Source organism: Schistocerca piceifrons, chromosome X (assembly GCF_021461385.2).
Source record: "Schistocerca piceifrons isolate TAMUIC-IGC-003096 chromosome X, iqSchPice1.1, whole genome shotgun sequence".
Lineage (NCBI taxonomy): Eukaryota > Metazoa > Arthropoda > Insecta > Orthoptera > Acrididae > Schistocerca > Schistocerca piceifrons.
The window spans coordinates 223,883,682-223,908,304 of NC_060149.1; the positions used below are offsets into that span (position 1 = coordinate 223,883,682).

The 24,623-nt window shown below is 38.4% G+C and overlaps 1 protein-coding gene across 1 annotated transcript in view; it reads right to left on the minus strand.

Moving 5' to 3' along the window:
• Positions 1-21,893, minus strand: part of LOC124722259 (glutaryl-CoA dehydrogenase, mitochondrial-like) — a 43,369-nt gene extending 21,476 nt beyond the window's left edge. The window contains exons 1-3 of the mRNA XM_047247447.1: positions 21,880-21,893; positions 20,858-21,077; positions 2,717-2,946 (exon numbers count right to left, since the gene is read on the minus strand). Of these exons, the coding sequence (XP_047103403.1) occupies positions 2,717-2,946; positions 20,858-21,077; positions 21,880-21,893 (464 nt within the window). The remainder of the gene's footprint in view (positions 1-2,716; positions 2,947-20,857; positions 21,078-21,879) is intronic.
• Between the last annotated feature and the right edge of the window lie 2,730 nt (positions 21,894-24,623).

The following is a 24,623-nucleotide window of genomic DNA, read 5'->3' on the forward strand; positions in this document are numbered from 1 at the left end:
ATGGGATCATTTTTATGCAAGATGGCACACCTCTGAACTTTGCAAATCCAGTTAAGCAGCTGCTGAAATGCCATTTCAGAATTGCTAGAATTATCAGCCGCCATTTTCTTACAGCCTGGCCATCCTGATCACCTGATCATAACCGTATGACTTCTGGCTGTCCGGCAGCCTGAAAGATGATGTGTTCAGTGTTCCGACTGCAAACTTCGCTGCATTGAAGGCACGCACTGCGCAACACATTCTGAATGTGATTCCGGAAACACTTCCATCAGTTGTGTAACATTCTGTTCCTCAATTTCAACTTGTTGCAGAAAATGGTGGACAGCATACTGAACATTTTTTGGACCAGTCACACAGAAATTAATAATGTGATCTGATTTTGATTGATGCTTTTTGTACGGTTTTTGGTCTCAGGACAATTAAAAACTGATGTAAGTGATGCTTTTTATGTGATTTTTGGCCTCAAGACAATTAAAAACCAATTTTTCCCATCCAATGTGATATGAACTTGCCGTGGTGGATGGGCTTACGTAACTAACAGTATCACACCTGTACACGCATGCAAACTGAGTAGTTAAGTTTGTTTAACGTCAAACGTACACCTTAGGCATTGTTGTATGATTCATTTGTCATTTGTAGTCGACCACTATTAAATTATAATGCTTACAGTGCCATATATTGCTACATATTGTAACTATTTATTTTCCGTCTGCCATATGTTTTCCCCCTTCTCTAATAACATTCCGTTACAATTTGACGTCATTCTGACTAGTGGTGTTACTTCTACAGTGGTTTGAAAGTTTAATTTTAATTATAATCATCCTATATTATATCTTGCATTATTGCCCAATTTTGGCCTTGCAGGCCATTTTCAAGCATTGTAGGTGTTAATGTGTTGTGCAGTTACCCTGTTATTAAACAGTGCATACAGCCGATCTGAAAGCCAGCACATGACGTGCAAGTATGGCTGTGGTACCCCATGTGAACCAAATACGCAGTTACATCAATTAAATATCTAGGTGTAAAGTTGCAAAGCAATATCAAATGTAACAAGCACATGACATCAGTTGCAGGGAAGGCAAGTGGTCAAATTTGTTTTATTGCAAGAAGTCTTTTTAGTATGGCTCATCTCTAAAGGAGGCCACATACAGAATACTTCTTGAATACCACTAGAGTCTTTGAGACTCTACCAGGTAGGATTAGAGTACATCGAAGCAATTCAGAGGCACGTTGTTAGATTTGTTATTGATAGGTTCAATCATTATAGGAGTATTATGGAAATCCTCTGAGAACTTGAATAGGAGTCCCTGGAGGAAAGACGACATATTTTTAGTGAAACACTATTGAGAAAGTTTAGAAAACCAGCATTTGCAATTGTCTGCTGAAGAATTTTACAGCACCCAATGTACATCTTGTGTAAGGAATATGAAGTAATCATAAGGTAAATTTGGGTTCATACACAAGCAATTAGACAGTCTTTTCCCCCTCACTCCATTTGCGAGTGGAACAAGGAAGAGAATGACTCGCTGCTGTGCAAGGTAACCTCTGCCAAGCACCATAAAGTGGCTTGTGGAGCATGTATGTAGATGTAGATGTCTACATCAATTTATGGAAGTAAAGGAAAACATAAATAACTTTGAGAGGATCTGAACTCTCCTCCATCAAATTTGTGTCCAGTTCCTGTAATTAGTACTCTTCCTTGGGAACTTTGCAGTGTAATAATGAACCTCAGAATATACTGTAACTAAGTACATGATTTCACAGTACTCTAATCAAATGAGTCATTTAGTTTACAAAGGACTTACTCAGTGAAAAATATAGTAACATGCTAGCCATTTATATGATCGTCCTTTAATTAATATTAAGCTATCTTTAATCTCTATTTTTCAACATACATTGATTTATACTTCACTATATGTGCAATGTCACATACACTTTACAGTCTTGTACATTCACAAATTTTTCAATTGTATACAAGCAAAATGGCACAGTGTAAGACACTCAACTCATTCGGTTCAAATCCCCACCTGGACATCCTGATTTAGGTTTTCCTTGATTTGTTTAAACAGTTTAAGGCAAATGCTGGGAAAGTACCTTGTAAAGGTACTTTTAAAAGGGCACAGCTGATTTCCTCTCCAACCTATTTCTAATGACCTCATCATTGACAATGTTAAGCTCTAATATTCCATCCTTTTCCTATGGAGATGGAGATGTCAAGCAGACATGATTTCAGTTTGCGTTTGAAGTTAATTATATTGTATATTAGATTTTTCACATACTTGGATAAGGGGTGAATTAATTTTGGGACTGCATAACCCACTGCTTTCTGCATCACACTAAGCCTGAGTGAGTTTTGTTACCAGGAATTTCTGAGTTGAAAGTGAACATCTTCATTCCCAAATGAATTACATAGCATTTCTTGTGTAACTTTGAAAATTATGACATAAAAGTAGTTACAAGTCAATGTGTCTTTATAGAGGCAGTTAATACCACAGGACAGAATTCTAGGATGAAAAATGTTATTTTTCTTTAATATACCTTATATTTTATCCTTATTTAAAAAAATTATTTTCAGTAATGAACAAGTTTGGATTATCTAAGTTTTTTTCAACATATTTCAAATTAAGTTTTGATTTGATTGAATATGTTGTTTTCTCTTTGTGATTAAAATCAGCAATATTACAAATTCTTATTCCTCAAAAATTAGTACACTTACAAATTCTTATCCTTCAGGCGACCCACATGAAGACATGCTTGAAGACCTATTGATATTTCTGTAAGCATATCTGCTAATTTCTTCTGAATGAGCTGGGTGGCTGCTAAAGGCCGTCCAAACTGGTGACGCTCTAGTGTATATCGACGTGCTTCTGCTAAGCAAAACTCTGCTGCACCCAGGGCTCCCCAACCAATACCATAACGAGCATTACTAAGACAGGTAAAAGGTCCCTGGGGAAAAAGGGCACAAAAAAAGAACCTTAAGTTACAACAGATCCAACACTTACAATAAAAATGTGAAATATGGAAGAGTTTATTTTGAATATAAATAGAACACACAGAAAAACTTTATCATCTTCACTTCAAACATCAGGCCTTTTTTAGTTTTGCCTGTTACAGTATGCATCAATTCCTCAGTATTCTTCGAGTTCATTATATCCACATTGTGTAAACTGTATGAACCAAATGAGTATTGATTATATAATCCAATGTGCCTCAACTAAGAATACATTTGCCATGTTTACCAAGATTCATCCACAAGATAACAGATCGTAGGGATGAGAGGTTTTTTTTTTTTTTTTTCTTTTAGGCTTTGAAGAATAAATTGGATCAGCCATCATAAATGAGTGTAATGAATACAACTTTAATCTACGTGACAATCTGATTGTTGATTTGGAAATTATGTAAATATCTGGAGATGTGTATTAAGGTCAGTGAGAACCTAGGGATGAGAGTTACTTTTTTCTTCTAGGCATTGAAGAATAAATCGGATCAGCCATCAGACATGAGTGTAATGGATACAACTTTAATCTGTGCGACAATCTGATTGTTGATTTGGGAATTATGTACATATCTGGAGATGAGAATCTAGATTATTCCATGATTGAACTTAGAACATCCAAAGTGATTGTGTCAACAATTTGCTTACAGTACTTCATGAAATCGGTGCTCAGCTGCAGGATGATTTGCCTCATAATGGGGAAGAAGAAGATAATTTGAAAAAGAGTAGCAACATAATTGTACAAATTTTCTCACTTTAGATGAAAGAGTAGTGTCTCAAACTACTTGTATTTTCTTAAAATTAGTAGAAATGGTCATACATATTGCAAATCTTTAACTGGCAATACAATTATAGAAAATAATTAGTTTTATTTCCTACAGATGAAATTATGCTGTTTTGATATCAGCCTGTAAAAGCAGACATAAGTTTGTATCTTTCAACTTTAAACCTGCCTATCTCCTACCACTTACTTTTCAAAATATTTTGGAAGACTATTTATGATCATATTTATTGACATGTTGCAATTCCTTTCTGATTCCTTCCCAATTTGGTTTCCATATAAGATACTTCACAGAGGATGCTATAATCATTTACAGGAATAAAATACTTTGTTAACAGTATCCTCTGAGAATCTTTTTGAATTTTTGGACCTCTTCCAGGTTAGACTTACAAAATTAATACAGCATGGGAAATCAGATAGTATAGACTCTTTCAGTGTTTTACCCTCAACCTATTCTTATCTTGATTTTTCATTAATGGCTTTCCAATGATGGTAAATAATCAGGCAGCAATGGTTGCCAATAAAATAGCTGTACAGATCAAGTATTACTACTACACAACACAAGCCACAAAAATGTCAAATTTGTTAATACTATTTTATAATAGTGAATGACACTGCAAGTCATTGAAATGAGATAAATGTGCTGGAAATTCAGAACATCCAACATGTAAGGTTCCTATGTAGCCAAACAGACAATTAAATTGGCAGCTTATTGATAACTAACTGAAGCAACAAAGTTTGCTCCAAAACTTATTTTCTGACAGTATGACAGACAAGTGATTCTGTTATATTCTTTGTGTATTTCTATCATCTGCACTAATGAAAAGAATTTACATTTCATAGGCTATAGTTAAACAGAAGAGGGAAGTTCCACGATTGTAATAGGCTTGTCTCTCTCACACACATGGCAAACATGAAAAAGCCAACACACATTACAAAAAGATTGGTAGAAAAGGACTCGCCAAAGGTGGATGTACCAGAATTAAATGATGCTAAATATACAATTATGTACCAGTTTCTGAGAAGACATAAGAAAGGAAAAGAAATACGCCTGATTGGCTGACTTTGAAGTAAAGATGCTGTAAATACAATAAATAGCTACAAACCCACAAATGAATCCATTTCAAAAATTTACAGTCACAATGTACTATCTTTGCATGACAAGACTATGAAATACACAGCTCTTGTTTTCTTTTTATTTACACATCAAGTTCCGTAGGACCAAATTGAGTACCAAATCTCCAAGGTCATGCAACATGTCAGAACATGAAATTACAACATACAAGTAATAACAGATAAAATAAAATGTATATGAACTCAAAAAAAGACAAGCCATAAGTTTGAGTAAGCACAATCAACAATATAACATAGGAATGAGCTTAATTTTTCAAGGAACTCCTCGACAGAATAGAAGGAGTAACACATGAGGACACTCTGCAGTTTCAATTTCAAAGTGCATAGATGACTGCTAAGATTTTTGAACTCCTGTGGTAGCTCATTGAAAATGGTTGCAGCAGTATACTGCACACCTTTCTGCACAAGGGTTAAGGAAGTGCAATCCAAATGCAGATTGGATTTCTGTCTAGTATTAACTGAGTGAAAGCTGCTAACTCTTGGGGATAAGCTGATATTGTTAATAAGAAATGACAGTAAAAAATAAATATACTGAGTGGCCAATGTCAATACCCAGACTAGTGAACAGGGGTCAACAAGAGGTTTGCGAACTTATTGCCCAAACTGTGCATTTCTGAAGCACAGATATCTTTTGAGAATGATAAGAGTTACCCCAAAATATAATACCATATGACATAAGACTTATGTCATAAGTGAATGAAAATAAGCAAAGTAGACTAACTTTCATGTTGAACGATCACTTACTTCAGATACCATTCGAACAGTAAAAATGGCGTCATTAAGTCTTTGGACAAAATCCTGAATGTGGGCTTTCCATGACAGTTTACTATCTATCTGAACACCTAGAAATTTGAACTGTTCAGTTTCATTAATCATACGCCCATTCTGTGAAATTAAAACGTCAGGTTTTTTTGAATTGTGTGTTAGAAACTAAAAAAGCTGTGTCTTACTGTGATTTAGAATTAGTTTATTTTCTACAAGCCATGAACTTATGTCATGAACTGCACTATTTGAAACTGAGCCAATGTTGTACATAACATCCTTTACTACCAAGCTAGTGTCATCAGCAAACAGAAATATTTTAGAGTTACCTGAAATACTAGAGGGCATTGCATTTATATAAATAAGGAATAGGAGTGGCCCCAACACTGATCCCTGTGGCACCTCCCATTTGACCGTACCCCACTCAGACTCCACATCACCACTATTCTCAACACTGTGAATAATGACCTTCTGCTTTCTGTTGCTAAAGTAAGAAGTGAACCAATTGTGAGCTATTACCCACATTCCATAATGGTCCAATTTCTGCAGCAACATTCTGTGACCAACACAGTCAAACACCTTGGTTAAATCAAAAATATGCCTAGTACTTGAAACCTTTTGTTTAACACATCAAGTACCTCACAGAGAAAAGAGAATATAGCATTTTGAGTTGTTAAATGACTTCTAAAGCCGAACTGTACATTTGATATCAAAATGTGTGATATAAAATTATCAATTATCCTTACATACAGAGCATTTTCAATGACTTTAGCAAACATTTATGGCATAGAAATAGGTCGAAAATTGTCTACATTATTCCTTTCTTCCTTTTTATAAAGCGACTTTCCTACTGAGTACTTTAATCATTCAGGAAACTGACCATTCCTAAACAAAAAATTAGAAATATGGCTAAATACAGGGCTAACATGTGCAGCAAAGTACTTTAATATTCTGCTAGGCACTCCATCATATCCATGAGAGTCCGTAGTCTTCAGTGATTTAATTATTCACTCAATCTCCCCCTTGTCTGTATCACTGAGAAATATTTCAGACATCAATCTCGGAAAGGCATTTGCTAAGATTGTTATATGATTTCCTGTAGAAACTAAATTTTTATTTAATTCACCAGCAATGCTCAGAAAATGATTGTTAAATACTGTACATATATCTGATATACAAGTAACAGAAACTGACTTTATATTGCCAACCTTGTGCTGCTGACCGGACACTTACTTCACAACTGACCATATGGTTTTAATTTTATCCTGTGAATGAGCTATTGTATTTGCATGCCATGTACTCTTTGTCTTCCTAATAACATTTTTAAGCACCTTGAAGTACTGTTTGCAATGCACTACTGTAGCTTGATTGTGACCACTTCTAACGTTTTGATATAATTCCCGCTTTGTTCTACATAATATCCTTACCCCACTAGTTAGCCACCGAGGCTGCCTTTTACTGCTAGTACCCTATTTAGCCCCCCCTCCCCATGAACCATGGACCTCCCAAGTGGGGAGGCTTGCGTGCCTCAGCGATACAGACAACAGAGGGGTATCTGTCGAGAGGCCAGACATATCTGTGGTTCCTGAAGAGGGGCAGCAGCCTTGTCAGTAGTTGCAGGCGCAACAGTCTGGATGATTGACTGATCTGGCCTTGTAACACTAACCAAAATGGCCTTGCTGTTCTGGTACTGTGAACGGCTGAAAGCAAGGAGAAACTACAGCCGTAATTTTTCTCAAGGGTATACAGCTTTACCGTATGATTAAATGATGAAGGTGTCCTCTTGGGTAAAATATTCCGAAGGTAAAATAGTCCCCCATTCGGATCTCCAGGCGGGGACTACTGAAGAGGACGTCATTATCAGGAGAAAGAATACTGGCATTCTATGGATCGGAGTGTGGAATGACAGATCCCTTAATCGGGCAGGTAGGTTAGAAAATTTAAAAAGGGAAATTGATAGGTTAAAGTTAGATATAGTGGCAATTAGTGAAGTTCGGTGGCAGGAGGAACAAGACTTTCTGTCAGGTGAATACAGGGTTATAAATACAAAATCAAATAGGGGAACTGCAGGAGTAGGTTTAATAGTGAATAAAAAAATAGGAGTTCGGGTAAGCTGCTACAGACAACATAGTGAACGCATTATTGTGGCCAAGATAGACACGAAGCCCGTGCCTACGACAGTACTACAAGTCTATATGCCAACTAGCTCTGCAGATGACAAAGAAATTGAAGAACTGTATGATGAGATAAAAGAAATTATTCAGATAGTGAAGGGAGATGAAAATTTAATAGTCATGGGTGACGAATTCGATAGTAGGAAAAGGAAGAGACGGAAACGTAGTAGGTGAATACAGATTGGGGGTAAGAAATGAACGTGGAAGCCGCCTGGTAGAATTTTGCACAGAGCACAACTTAACCATAGCTAACACTTGGTTCAAGATCCATAAAAGAAGGTTGTATACATGTAAGCAGCCTGGAGATACTGATAGGTTTCAGATAGATTATATAATGGTAAGACAGAGATTTAGGAACCAGGTTTTAAATATTAAGACATTTCCAGGGGCAGATGTGGACTCTGACCACAATCTATTGGTTATGAACTGTAGATTAAAACTGAAAGAACCAGAGGTTGTACAGAGTTTCAGGGAGAGCATAAGGGAACAACTGACAGGAATGGGGGAAAGAAATACAGTAGAAGAAGAATGGGTGGCTTTGAGGAATGAAATAGTGAAGGTAGCAGAGGATCAAGTAGGTAAAAAGATGAGGGCTAGCAGAAATCCTTGGGTAACAGAGGAGACACTGAATTTAATTGATGAAAGCAGAAAATACAAAAATGCAGTAAGTGAAGCAGGCAAAAAGGAATACAAACGTCTCAAAAATGAGATCGACAGGAAATGCAAAATGGCTAAGCACGGATGGCTAGAGGACAAATGTAAGGATGTAGAGGCTTATCTCATGAGAGATAAGATAGATACTGCCTACAAGAAAATTAAAGAGACCTTTGGAGAAAAGAGAACCACTTGCATGAATATCAAGAGCTCAGATGGAAACCCAGTTCTAAGCAAAGAAGGGAAAGCAGAAAGGTGGAAGGAATATTTAGAGGGTCTATACAGGGGCGATGTTCTTGAGGACAGTTTTATGGAAGTGGAAGAGGAGGTAGATGAAGATGAAATGGGAGATATGATACTGCGTGAAGTGTTTGACAGAGCACTGAAAGACGTAAGTCGAAACAAGGCCCCGGGAGTCGACAACATTCCATTGGAACTACTGACAGCCTTGGGAGAACCAGCCCTGACAAAATTCTACCATCTGGTGAGCAAGTTGTATGAGACAGGCGAAATACCCTCAGACTTAAAGAAGAATATAATAATTCCAATCCCAAAGAAAGCAGGTGTTGACAGATGTGAAAATTACCGAACTATCAGTTTAATAAGTCACAGCTGCAAAATAGTAATGCGAATTCTCTACAAATGAATGGAAAAACTGATAGAAGCCGACCTCGGTGAAGATAAGTTTGGATTCCGTAGAAATATTGGAACACGTGAGGATATACTGGCCCTACGACTTATCTTAGAAGAAAGATGAAGGAAAGGCAAACCTATGTTTCTAGCATTTGTAGACTTAGAGAAAGCTTTTGACAATGTTGATTGGAATACTCTCTTTCAAATTCTGAAGGTGTCAGGGGTAAAATACAGGGAGCGAAAGGCTATTTACAATTTGTACGGAAAGCAGATGGCAGTTATAAGAGTCGAGGGGTATGAAAGGGAAGCAGTGGTTGGGAAGGGAGTGAGACAGGGTTGTAGCTTATCCCCGATGTCATTCAATCTGTATATTGAGCAAGCAATAAAGGAAACAAAAGAAAAGTTTGGAGTAGGTATTAAAATCCATGGAGAAGAAATAAAAACTTTGAGGTTTGCCGATGACATTGTAATTCTGTCAGAGACAGCAAAGGACTTGGAAGAGCAGTTGAACGGAATGGACAGTGTCTTGAAGGGAGGGTATAAGATGAAGATCAACAAAAGCAAAACGAGGATAATGGAATGTCATCGAATTAAGTTGGGTGATGTTGAGGGAATTAGATTAGGAAATGAGACACCTAAAGTAGTAAAGGAGTTTTGCTATTTGGGGAGCAAAATAACTGATGATGGTCGAAGTAGAGAGGATATAAAATGTAGAATGGCAATGGCAAGGAAATCGTTTCTGAAGAAGAAAGATTTGTTAACATCGAGTATAGATTTAAATGGCAGGATGTCATTTCTGAAAGCATTTGTAGGGAGTGTAGCCATGTATGGAAGTGAAACGTGGACGATAAATAGTTTAGACAAGAAGAGAATAGAAGCTTTCGAAATGTGGTGCTACAGAAGAATGCTGAAGATTAGATGGGTAGATCACATAACTAATGAGGAGGTATTGAATAGAATTGGGGAGAAGAGGTACTTGTGTCACAACTTGACTAGAAGAAGGGATCGGTTGGTAGGACATGTTCTGAGACATCGAGGGATAACCAATTTAGTATTGGAGGGCAGCGTGGAGGGTAAAAATCGTACAGGGAGACCAAGAGATGAATACACTAAGCAGATTCAGAAGGATGTAGGCTGCAGTAGGTACTGGAAGGTGAAGAAGCTTGCACAGGATAGAGTAGCATGGAGAGCTGCATCAAACTCAGGACTGAAGACCACAACAACCCTATTTAGGACATTCTAATGGAAAGCAGCTCTCAAAGAGCATCAGAAATGTGTTAAGGAAAGCATTATATTTGTCATCTATGTTACCAGCACTATAAACATCCTGCCACTCTTGTTCCTCGACAAGGTTTAAAAAATTCTCAATTGCTTTTGGATTAAATGGTTCAAATGGCTCTGAGCACTATGGGACTTAACTTCAGAGGTCATCAGTCCCCTAGAACGTAGAACTACTTAATCCTAACTAACCTAAGGACAACACACACATCCATCCCCGAGGCAGGATTCGAACCTGTGGCCGTAGCGGTCGCACGGTTCCAGACTGTAGTGCCTAGAACCACTCGGCCACTCCGGCTGGCTTTTGGATTAACTTTCCTGCATAGTTTGTAATTATATGTGACATTTGTTTGAGTACAAAATCCTTTTAGTGTTAAAATTGGTGCATCATGGTCTGAAAGGGCATTGACCCTTTTACTAACAGAATGCCCATCTGGTAATGAAGAATGAATAAAAATGTTGTTTATGGCTGTGCTACTGTTCCCCTGCACTGTAGTTGGAAAAACACATTCTGCATCAGATCATATGAATTTAGGAGATCTACCAACATCATTTTTCTTGCACTATCATGTACAAAATTTATACTGAAGTCACCACACACAACTAATTTCTCGTACTTCCTATAAAGTGAACAAGAACCCCCTCTAGCTTGGGCAGAAATGCTCTGAAGTCAAAATTAGGGGACCTATAAACAAAAACAATTAAAAGTTTAGTTTCACTAAATTCAACTGCAACTGCACAACATTCAAATATCTGTTCAGTGCAGTGCCACGATACATACCTCTATGGACGCAAAAGGAATACTGTTTTTTACATACATGGCCATTCTCCCACTCCACAATGAAATCCTTGAAAAACAGCCAGCTAACCTGTATCCTGGTAAAGGAAGCCTCTGAATCGTCAAATTATTTAAGTGGTGCTTCGATATACGAATAATTTCATAGTCAACATCTATAAGCAGTTCACTAACTTTATCTCTAATAGCTTTAATATTCTGATGAAATATGCTAACTCCTTCTCTACTTGGAAACATGACATCCTCTGAAGGTGAGCCCTTAGAGGGACTTCCTTTAAGCAGGTATATCCATCAGCTGACTTCATTCAAAAACGGTGCAGCTCTAACACCAACTACTACAGGAATTTTTCCAAGAGTGTCCTACCACCACCCACTACACTTGCACCTATAAGCTTTGCCAGTATCCCCTTCCCAAACCTGTTGAAGTGCAGGCCATGCCTAGTGAAACCTGATCTACTGATAAACTCAACTGGCACCAATGCAATGTGACCCATGCCCTCTGCCATCAGTGCCCTCTCCAGCCCAATGTTAACGTGCTTAACAGCTGCATTAAGATGAGGCTGATCATGATGCGGAAACAGTTGCATGAAATGCAGATTGATGCCATCAGTTTGAGTAGCTATCTTTATCAGGTCACCACCTACATCACATTCCCTGTCCCTATCAAGGCTATTCCCTGCACCAGGTCTAATTTGGTGCGTAGCTTTGTGTATGTAATTAATTTCCTAATTTATTTTGACCATTCCTAGTTAATATCTTTTGTTATGGAGTGAAATCAGTAATTTTTTCAGGACTTAAATTCTATTGTTTACTTATAAACAAAAATAAAATCTGTAATAATTATAAACATTTGGAAGAAGAACTACTAGAATCCTTTAAGTATTTACTTGGCTCTATTCGAAAACATGTTAGCAAAGTCAGCCCTTATTTAATTCCAAAATAATTACCAGATTGGTCAAAAGCATTGTTTGCATAACTAGATCTGCTAATTTCATTATTTAAACAAATAATTTGGCCTAATCTTTGTGGTAGAGAGAACTGTTAAAAAGGAGGAATTTTTCGATCTATTCATATAATTGAATGAGTTATGTTTTAATTGTAATTTCTGTAACTTAAAACATCAAAAAAGTATAGTCTCAGTGCCTATTTACTGTGAGGATTTATAAAGGCCCTATGTTTGGTCCTGAGACAGTCCGTCCACGGCCAATTTTCAGAGGGAAATTATGTACTGCTTCAAGTAACAACAATGCATCAAATTTAACAGTGGAATTAGTGTGACACAAATAGGCCATGTGTTAAGGCAATGACAATGTCTGTTCAAGTTATTTGAGAAATAGTGTCACACATACCTTATTCTTCTGCAAGAACTGCGAACTGTGTGGTTAGGTTTATACTGCTCATAGATGTTCAACAGCAAACTATCATAGCAGTATGCTGATGTTTGCCTGCAACCTATTAATGAGGCTTATCAAAATTTACCAATAGTGAGCTATGTACTGTTGGGGGTTGTGGACAGTGACAGTAAAGAACTGTGAAACACAACTGTGCAACTGTTAGCTACATTAATTACAGTAGTCAGTGTTGAACTTCCACCCTCCAACCCCCCCCCCCCCCCCACCCCCTATTTTTTAGCCAGTATAACAATGCAGTACGTCGACACCAAGGACAAATGAAGAAACAAAGCAGGTGAATGTCACAAGCTTTCAGCCAAGTGCTCATTGGCCTTTTCCAAGAGGTATGACTGCCAGTGGGCTGCTGGTACACCCTTATATATGCTAGCTGCCAGCTGATATCACTGGTGCTCACAGCCTTGCCATATATGGGCATAATTTGACTTGGCATTCAATATGCCCACTTCAACCATGTGATCCCTGGATTCCACATCATTCTGAGCTGCAGGAGGCCATCTCCATTAAGGGCGTTATTGATGATTTTTATTTCAGTGGCTTATTTAATTACACAGTCCCAAAAGCCATTAGTGTGAGCCACAACAGTGGTTTCATCGAATTTGATCAAGCGACCGTTTTCTAAAGCATGTTCAGCTAAAGTCGATTTCTCAAGGTAGTGTATGCGATAAAGCCTCTTGTTCTTCTGTCTGCATTGTTCTACCATTCATACCGATTTCCAACATATGACTGGCCGCACTCACAAACCATCTTGTAGACCCGAGGTATTCTGCGACCTACTCCATCTCTAACTGGTCTCAGGACTTCCGAATATTTATCAGAGACCTGAAGATCAATTTGATTTTGTGTCTTTTCAGTAGGTGGCTTGTCTTGCTCAACATGGACCCACAGAATGGCAAGAAGACATGTTTCTTTTCCCACTTTTTGTCGGTGGTCTTATTGTGATTCTCACTTGAAAGCACTCCATTTATTTGATGAATGTTGTAACCGTAGTTCCTGAAGACCATACTGTCACCCTTATTAAGATGAAGATGGTCAGTCTGGTTGATAAAATCATTAGACCACAGAGCTGTGGTCAAAACACACAATAACCCTGAAAGAGTGGTTTGGTGTGGGGCGGTAGAGGGGTGACGAGGACCGCGGTGGCCATCGTAGGGTTGTGGACCACTCTGGCTGCGGCATGGATGGGGCCTCTCCGTCGTTTCTAGGCCCCCGGTTAACATACAATACAATACAATACAATACAAAACAACACAATGATGATCATTTATGAGTCACTGCAAGCTTAATATCAGTAACATGTATTGTCTTAATACAACTGGCCAGAGCCAATAGTTTTTCTTATTGCACAAAAAAAGTATTTCATTCTCCTCCATCTATTTTTCTCCTTTTCACATCAAAACTAAGAATATTCCTGTTACTGTCAACTGGAGATACTACAAACACATTTTTTGTGTTTTCTTGATTTTATAAAGTGTGGTCAGTTATGTTGTTGTTGTTGTGGTCTTCAGTCCTGAGACTGCTTTGATTCAGCTCTCCATGCTACTCTATCCTGTGCAAGCTTCTCCATCTCCCAGTACCTACAGGAGGCTACGTCCTTCTGAATCCGATTAGTGTATTCATCTCTTGGCCTCCCTCTACGATTTTTACCCTCCACGCTGCCCTCCAATACTAAATTGGTTATCCCCCGATGCCTCAGAACATGTCCTACCAACCGATCCCTTCTTCTAGTCAAGTTGTGACACAAACTCCTCTTCTCCCCAATCATATTCAATACCTCCTCATTAGTTGTGTGATCTAACCATCTAATCTTCAGCATTCTTCTGCAGCACCACATTTTGAAAGCTTCTATTCTCTTCTTGTCTAAACTATTTATCGTCCGTGTTTCACTTCCATACATGGCTACACTCCATACAAATACTTTTAGAAACGACTTCCTGACACTTAAATCTATACTCGATGTTACCAAATTTCTCTTCTTCAGAAACGCTTTCCTTGCAATTGACGGTGTACATTTTATATCCTCTCTCCTTCGAGCATCATTAGTTATTTTGCTCCCCAAGTAGCAAAACTCCTTCACTACTTTAAGTGTCTCATTTCCTAATCTAATACCCTCAGCATCACCCGACTTAATTCGACGACATTCCATTATCCTCGTTTTTCTTTTGTTGATGTTCATCTTATATCCTCCCTTCAAGACACTGTCCATTCCGTTCCACTGCTCTTCCAAGTCCTTTGCTGTCTCTGACAGAATTACAATGTCATCTGCGAACCTTAAAGTTTTTATTTCTTCTCCATGGATTTTAATACCTATTCCAAATTTTTCTTTTGTTTCCTTTACTGCTTGCTCACCTCACCAAAAGTCTTGTTCCTCCTGCCACCGAACTTCACTAATTCCCACTATATCTAACTTTAACCTATCCATTTCCCTTTTTAAATTTTCTAATCTACCAGCCTGATTAAGGGATCTGACATTCCACACTCCGATCCGTACAACGCCAGCTTTGTTTCTCCTCATAACAATGTCCTCCTGATTAGTCCCCGCCCGGAGATCCGAATGGGGGACTATTTTACCTCCGGAATATTTTACCCAAGAGGATGCCATCATCATTAACCATACAGTAAAGCTGCATGCCCTCAGTAAAAATTGTGGCTGTAGTTTCCTCTTGCTTTCAACCGTTCGCAGTACCAGCACAGCGAGGCTGTTTTGGTTAGTGTTACAAGGCCAGATCAGTCAATCATCCAGACTGTTGCCCCTGCAACTACTGAAAAGGCTGCTGCCTTTCTTCAGGAACCATTCATTTGTTTGGCCTCTCAACAGATACCCCTCCGTTGTGGTTGCACCTACGGTACGGCTATCTGTATCGCTGAGGCACGCGAGCCTCCCCACCAACGGCAAGGACTATGGTTCAAAGGGGGAGGTGGTTGGTTATATAATTGATATCAATGGGTTTCTGTATATCATTCAGGTTCTTAAGGGCAATTGTAGCCTCAAAATGAATGGAAATCGTGTTTATGACATGTTTTAACAACATTGTGTGTAAAGTTACTCCATTCAAAGAGTACATGCATATTCAAATGCAGAGATATGTAAACAGGCAGAATATGGCACTGCAGTCGGCAATGCCTATATAAGACAACAAGTGTCTGGTGCAGTTGTTAGATTGGTTACTGCTGCTACAATGGCAGGTTATCAATATTTAAGTGAGTTTGCACGTGGTGTTATAGTCGGTGCACAAGGGATGGGACATAGCATCTCCGAGGCAGCGGTGAAGTGGGGATTTTCCCATGTGACCATTTCACGAGTGTACGGTGAATATCATGAATCCAGTAAAACTTCAAATCTCTGACATCGCAGCAGCTGGAAAAAGACCTGCAAGAACGGGACCAACGACAACTGAAGAGAATAGTGCAGCGTGACAGAAGTGCAACCCTTCCACAAATTGCTGCAGATTTCAATGCTGGGCCATCAATAAGTGTCAGTGTGTGAACCATTCAATGAAACATCATCAACATAGTCTTTTGGAGCCAAAGGCCCACTCGTGTACCCTTAATGACTGCACGACATGAAGCTTTACACCTCACCTGTGATCATCAACACCGACATTGGACTGTTGATGACTGGAAACAAGCGGATGGATGTGTAAGGGTATGGAGACAACCTCATTAATTCATGGACCCTTCATGTCAGCTGAGGACTGTTCAAGCTGGTGGAGGCTCTGTAATAGTGTGGCGCGTGTGCAGTTGGGAGTGCTATGGGGCCCTTGATATGTCTAGAGATGACTGTGATAGGTGACACATGCGTAAGCATCCTGTCTGATCACCTGCATCCATTATTCATGTCCACTGTGCATTCCAACAGATTTGGGCAATTCCAGCAGGACAACTCGACACCCCATACATCCAGAATTGCTATAGAGTGGCTCCAGGAACATTCTTTTGACTTTAAACACTTCCACTGGCCATCAAACTCCCCAGACATGAACATTATTCAGCATATCTGGGATGCCTTGCAACGTGCTGTGCAGAAGAGATTCCACCCTCTCATACTCTTATGGATTTATGGACAGCCCTGAAGCATTCATGGTGTCAGTTCCCTCCAGCACTACTTCTGACGTTAGTCGAGTTCATGCCACATCATATTGTGGCACTTCTGCATGCTTGCGGGGGCCCTACACAATATTAGGCAGGTGTACCAGTTTTTTGGCTCTTCAGTGTACTTTGCAAGATATTTGGCAGTATTGCCTTATAATGGATAACTTTACACACGTCTGGAAATTTTAAATGGAAAGAAAACAGAAATCTGAAGTGGCATGACACTTTTCATAGCTTTATTGACTTGTTGGAACCTATTACAAGGATAAATGCAATATGGCAAGTCATTTAAATTTTAAGTTTTTATTATGTAAATTGAAAATAATGCTTCTGCTGTGTCTGGAGCACGAGTTTCTCACCTTCACTTTTATAGTATTTCTATAGCAGGATGAGGCACTACTAACCTTGATTTCACTTCAATAAAGACTGGATACATACATAAAAGATTGCAGGTGTTCTTTGAACTACAAAGATCATCTTTGTAATACCACAGGTTCATCAAGTAGCCCCTAGTTATTGATTTTGGAGATATCTCCAACATCAGGCCATACAAATGTCTATGTTGAGTCACCTGTCATCTTCACGAACTTAACTTGAATCTCATCATAAGATAGCACTTGTCCAATAATTTCCTCAGTAACCTTATTTTCTGCTTTTGTTTGCAGTCGTCGTAAAGTTACCCCCACCCAAGCAAAAGTCACACACCTTTGCTTGTTTTCAGCTTGCTAGTAAAATGTCTCCACTAAAAAAGTGTTTCACCTACTGTTCCACATAACTATGACCTGGCAATGACAGTTTCTAAGCAATGTAAAAATACGTAAAGATGCTCACATCCAATTAACTGCATTTATCATCCTGCATCATGATGTATGAACAACACTGTCATGATTTTTCAATCCAGTAAAGTTCACTATGTCTTATCTAAGCAGCCATTTTACTCAGAATTTCCAAAACAGGCCATGGGCGGCACCCCACAGAACTTAATGGAAAGTGTGTAAAGTAACCCAGGTTGCATAATTTAACCCAGTTTATGGTACATCAAATTCAGTCGTTATCTTAAAACCATTGCAGAGTATACCCTTGTACGTTTCATCCTCTCAGAAACTAAACTCTGCTTATATTCTGCTAAACACAAAAATAGTTTTATACATAATCACTATTATGAATTTGAATATTTTATTTCCATGCATTCAAAAGACAGCAGTAGATTTTAAGCAACTTTCTTCTTCTCTGAATTTCTAATTCTTCTGAAGCACACATAAATTTGATAATTACTGAAGATTTTTGTACCCAAATGTACAAAAAACTTTGGACGAAAACAGAAGGCATTCAGCCTGATCCATCTATTTGCCATGCTTTCTGTCAAACTACAGCAAGCTGTAGTCTCAAAATAAAATGGCACAAAACCTACAGCACTGCTCCCTGTCTAGCACTGCTGCAATTGCATTCTCACAATGAGTGGCTTTTGGATATTAGCGAGATCATGAAAACCAATCCTCTGCAACAGTTAACATGTTCATCTGATGATTAGATTATAGTGTATGTTTTAGAGTTCAGTTGTTACATCATATTTCAAAAGAAAATATAAAACTGACAAGAATATTTAGAACATACAGAGTGAATATCGAACACACACAGAGACTGGCAATAGCAAGAAAAACTTTCCTGAAAAGCAAGATGATGTTAACAACAAATACAAATTTAAGTGTTAGGGAGCCTTTTATGAATGTATTCATTTGGAGTGTGCCTAACAGAAGAAAGAGATTGATTAGACACATCCTGAGGCATCAAAGAATAGTTTAATTTGGCCTAGAGGAACGTGTCAGGGGTAAAAATTGCAGGGGGAAATCAATGTTAAATACAGTAGGCAGGTTTAAATTGATGTAGGGTGCAGTAGTTATGCAGGTAGTAAAAAGTTTATACAGGAAAACAAGTCAGTCTTCAGACTGATGAATTCAACAATTACAATAAGCACTCTGTATTACTCGGCAAGGTGAATCAGTTGCCTGGCTGTAATGGGAACTACTTGGCGATGTGACTTGTTACAGTAATGTTCCAGTCCATCTCAGAGTGTGAGCACAAAAAGGGACTGCAGAAAATACCTTTGTGGAAAGCCATGACTACTTGCTATTAATATCGTTAATATTACAGGCAATGAAAACAAGAAAAGTGTGATAGTGCTGACACAGAAGGTGATAAAAGATGCATTCAGTTAGGGAATGGTGTGCAAATTACAGAAGGAGGGATATGATGCCAAGTGGAGTAGGACATCAAGTATGTGCTCCAAAACAGAATTAGAGAAATGCATACAATAAATATTTCATTGGTGATCTAAATAAATTGCTGCAATATTATGGCCATGGAAGGAAATACAATCTTTGCAGAAATTTCACAGCTGTTGTTTCACTGAATTAGCCTTCCCTACTAGAAAAGAAACTCTAAGAAAAACTGTTCCATCTATGGGATTTGATTTTAGAAGTTGCTAGAATGAATGAGTCATGAACATACTAGCAAAAAAGCCCATGATATCAGACTTTTAAAAAAAATTTATAAAATGAAGCATTAGCATAAAGTGACCAATGGTTTACTTAGATGAGCCATGGATCGAGACACACTACACTGTGAAAAATATTGCAAAGTGGCAATGTGTGAACAGTGTCATCAGACAACAGTGCCAGAGAGCGTTTCATTGTTGTGACTGCAGAGTTTCATTTTTTGTTCACATATTCTCTGTGACAACAGGAAAACTTCAGACTATCATGTAGAAATGGCAAAAAAAATACAAATCTGTAGAGACAAAGAAAACCAAACTTTCACATTAATTATGGAGCAACAAACACTTTCTCTTTATTCAATTGGTAAACTCTTGCAAAAAATGTCCCTTCTTACTGCTGTCATGCCATCTAGACCTAAATCCTACAGAACTATTATGAAATCTTGCAAAGATAATCGTGATACATCACACATCTTACTCTCTAACCTGAAAAACTTAACAGCTCATGCCTCTGCTGCTAATAAATAAATGTTGTTTGTCATCTAGCTTGGTGCATACCTTTTGATGTAACACTACTTTGGTGATTTATGCATCAATTTTTCTGGTTATAGTTGGCATTACAAGGCTAAGTGGGTTTCCTTCCAAACCTTTCCACCTACGAAAAATTTGAGATGGTCACTGGGAATCAAACACAGGACCTTGGCATTACTAGGCACAAATGCTAACCACTAGACCACAATGTCACTTTGCTTATGTGGCTGTGACATTATCTTTTACTGCTGTGTCCTTAGAAGACTTGAAAGTATACGTATCATGCCAAAAAAGTGTGTGATGATGAGTGGAGGAGACACACTTTGATGGCCAAGGAACTGAAAATATAAATAAAATCACTCAGCACAGATTCAAACAAAAAGTCAGCATTGTCATCCTCCAATGAAACAGCAGCAAAGAATCAACAGATACACACGTAGAAAATAGCGATGTCACTGGGGAAGATAGTTTTCCAGATATTGCCCTTCTTACTGCTGCCCACTGTGAGCAGCCAAGGTGAGATATACTATGTGTCCCAATTCCAGTCTTATTCTAAATGGGTACTTCATTTAGATGTGAGTATAGACATTTAGCGTGCGACAGCACTCCTCTTGTAACAGTACTGGAAGGTACACAATTACTACCTCCCCTCCTTGCTTATAGGGCATGAACACAGGGGCACCGGCACCCTGGCCAGATAATTGGATTGCTTTGCTGGGTAAAACTTCAGCTAAGGGAATTAAAATACACTCATCTATGGAATCTAAAGGAAGTTCTAGACATTACAGGCATAATAAAGAAGAAAATTGTAGAAAATAAAGTAACTTTTGCATCTGTTGCCTAAAGATGCTTCTACTAGAATAAAGAAATTTTTCTTGCTGTTCTGAGTTAATGCATACACAAAACATGACACTTTGCCCTCACTTGTTCCTACCAACACACAATTCTCATTTAACAAAGAATTAAATACTGCTCTTGGTTGGTGTCGCAATGTAGTTGTCAGTCTCACACATTGCAATTCTTGACTGAATTACTCTGCCCATATTCAGTATGTTCTGGTATAAGATTAGGGATCATGGTAGTGAGTTATGGTGACACATGACAAAAACAAAATTCAAGCTTACTTTGAAACTGGTCACACCAGGAAGAACGTTTTCCTCTGGAACTTCAACTTCATCTAAGAAAATCATTCCTGTAGCAGATGCCCGAAGTGAGAATTTGCCTTCTATTTTGGGTGTTGCCAATCCTTTAGCTCCATTCCATTCCACAATGAATCCTCGTAACCTGCCGTCTTCACATTTTGCCCAAATAATTAAAATATCTGCAACTGGGGCATTGCTTATCCTGAACAGACAATAAGTTACATAAACATAGATGCAGTATTACAAGTACACTTTTCAAATCAAAAGAAATCAACACAATGGAAACTCATCATAGATAGTATTAAGGAACAAGCATATGACAATATGATGTGTCTGAAATACCCAAATATAGCTACAGGTATGTACTATTATGCATGCCCACTCGGTTAGCTGTGCAGTCTAACGCACTGCTTTCCAGGTAGGAGGCATGCCGGTCCCCGGCACAAATCCATGCAATGGATTAGTGTTGAGGTCCGGTGTGCCAGCAAGTATGTGGATGGTTTTTAAGGCGGTTTTCCATCTGCCTTGGCAAATGTGGGCTGGTTCCACTTATTCTGCCTCAGTTACACTATGTCAGCGATTGCTTCACAAACACTTTCTCCATGTACGCATACACCATCATTATTCTACCATGCAAACATTGGGGTTACTCTCGTCTGGTGTGATATGTTCCTGGGGGAGGGGAGGTGTCCACTGGGGGCTGAACCGCGCAATAACCCTTGGTTCGGTGTGGGGCGGCGGTGGGGTGAGTGGACTGCTGTAACCTGTTGTGGGATTGTGTACCACTGTGGGCTATGGCAGGGACGAAGCCTCTCCATCATTTCTAGGTCCTCAGTTCCATACAATACAATATTATTATGCATGATTATTAACATAGAAAAGCACCAGTGTAGGATTTTTATAACATAAGAAATGATATTATTATTATTATTATTATTATTATTAACCTTTATTTGTCTATGATACCTTTACAGCCTTGAACATTGTAATTGCTGCACACTTACAATGATGATATCATGTCGTACATATAAGGAATACATAAGCTAAAATAGAAGCACATTAGATGCCATTATATAAACATTCAACGCCACTAATACACTGCAACATTCAAAAGTAATACTACTGATAATGGAGTTCAGAAATGTCTGAGTGGATATAAAAGTCTTTTAATTAACAGCTGTTTCAACTTGCTCTTAAAGAAATTTCCACAGAGCTGCTTCACATTATTTGGCAACCTATTATAAAATGCAAGTGGACTTTCATTTGTAGCACTTTTGTTACTCAGTATCATAATAACAACACCTTATGAGACCTTAGTTTCTCCCAGTGTATAGAATGTCGTCACCCAGCTGCATTCCCCTAAGTTATTTGAATACACCTTGTTCATGTATTGCATTAATAAAATCTCTATTCATTATGCTTATTGCATCATTCTCTTTTACAAATATAATTGTCATAAGCATATACCTTTATTGTATAGTCAATAAATTATACTTAATATAGTCCCAACACGACTAGTGTTTGCTTACAGTAGTAATAACCATAACTAGTATCTTCTGAAGCCTGAATATTTTATCCATGTAGACTGTGGGTGCTCCACCCCAAATTTCAGTCTCGTGTTGTAAATGAGAAGGGATTAATCCATAGAGCATTTGTTTAATAATAGGAGGAGTTATATATTTTTCAGGTGTTTTAGCAACCAAATATTTCAGCTAGTCTCTTTACAGATGTAGCTGACAGACTCTTTTCATGTAAGACACTCATCAATAACAATGTCTAAAAATTTATGTTTATTGGATGTTTCAACTGTAGACAGTGATTCAATATTTATATACACTTGAGACTGGTTGCAATTGAGCACCAACTTTATCACAACAGTCTTGGCCTTATTCGGCATAAGTTTATTCATGATCAGATGTTCCATGATTAGTTCAAAGTTGTCTTTATTGTTTTGGAATGCTATCTGCTCATTGCGGCTGAGGATAATAAATGCTGTATCAGCAGCATAGTTCACTAGCTTTAAGTTTTATGATCTAAGAATACTTCCCTGGGAACTCCAAAGTTGAGAGTCTTGTATACTGATTTTACTGTGGGGCATTCTTACTTCCATTCTTATAAGATAGTTTAGCATACTGTCTCCCATCTCAGAGATAACTTATGAATTTTAGTGATACTGCTATTATACCGCTAATTTGGATAAAAGTACTGTATGATTTATAGAACCAAATGCCTTATGCAAATCTAGAATTAATACTTGCAACACTTAATACAGTGAAAAACCATACTTCAACATAATTGTTTCTTTTGTATCTGCACAGGCACAACAACGTTGCAAAACATAGCCATCAGCACAAATGTCACTAATCTAGCCAACTGTGGGCACTCAACCCAGGAGCCTGGAAGCTGGACCGCAGAAGAGGATAAACTCAATGTGCAAGTTGATCTATGGGGGAACAGGGAGTCCAAACACCATGTAGAGACACAAGGAGAAAAGCACAAAATGCAACCAGCATGAATTACCAAACAAATAACATGTGGAAACAAGAGCATGCTGCAATGTGGAAGTCAGGTCAGTGTTAATCAATCACTCCATAGGAACTCACTGGCCCAACCTATCGTCCCTGGCAAGTAAACACCTGAGTCAGCAGTTCTGCCCATATGACACTCCACACATGACGTCCATGATAGCTTCTGCACTACTCTACCACAGAACCCACTGCAGTTCATCTGTGTCCATACATTTGTCTGCTGGTGGGGATACCAAAATTTCAATTGAGCAACACATTATTGGCTAGTTCTACAGCCCTGAAAGTTCTCCTTGGTACCCAAGCCACAAAACATAATATCTTTATTTATGCCAATGCAATGTTCTTCTACATGCACATTGATACAGGTATTTCAACGATTGGTGGTCCATTAAAGGTTCCCTTGCCTGAAGTGAAGTTCAGTACATTTCTATCATCTGTTCTATGCAAATAATTGAGGTTCAAAAAATTTTGAACTCAGGTCTACATTATTCATGTAATGTCCTGACAAACTGACAATTATTCTGGTATATGTTTCAAGTTTCCTGTTGTTGTTGTTGTTGCTGTTGTTGTTGTCTTCAGTCCTGAGACTGGTTTGATGCAGCTCTCCATGCTACTCTATCCTGTGCAAGCTTCTTCATCTCCCAGTACTTACTGCAACCTACATCCTTCTGAATTTGCTTAGTGTATTCATCTCTTGGTCTCCCTCTACAACTTTTACACGCCACGCTGCCCTCAAATGCTAAATTTGTGATCCCTTGATGCCTCAGAACATGTCCTACCAACCGATCCCTTCTTCTAGTCAAGTTGTGACACAAACTCCTCTTCTCCCCAATTCTGTTCAATACCTCCTCATTAGTTATGTGATCTACCCATCTAATCTTCAGCATTCTTCTGTATCACCACATTTCGAAAGCTTCTATACTACTCTTGTCCAACCTATTTACCGTCCATGTTTCACTTCCATACATGGCTACACTCCATACAAATACTTTCATAAACGACTTCCTGACACTTAAATCTATAATCGATGTTAACAAATTTCTCTTCTTCAGAAACGCTTTCCTTGCCATTGCCATTCTACATTTTATATCCTCTCTACTTCGACCATCATCAGTTGTTTTGCTCCCCAAATAGCAAAACTCCTTTACTACTTTAAGTGTCTCATTTTCTAATCTAATTCCCTCAGCATCACCCGACTTAATTCGACTACATTCCATTAT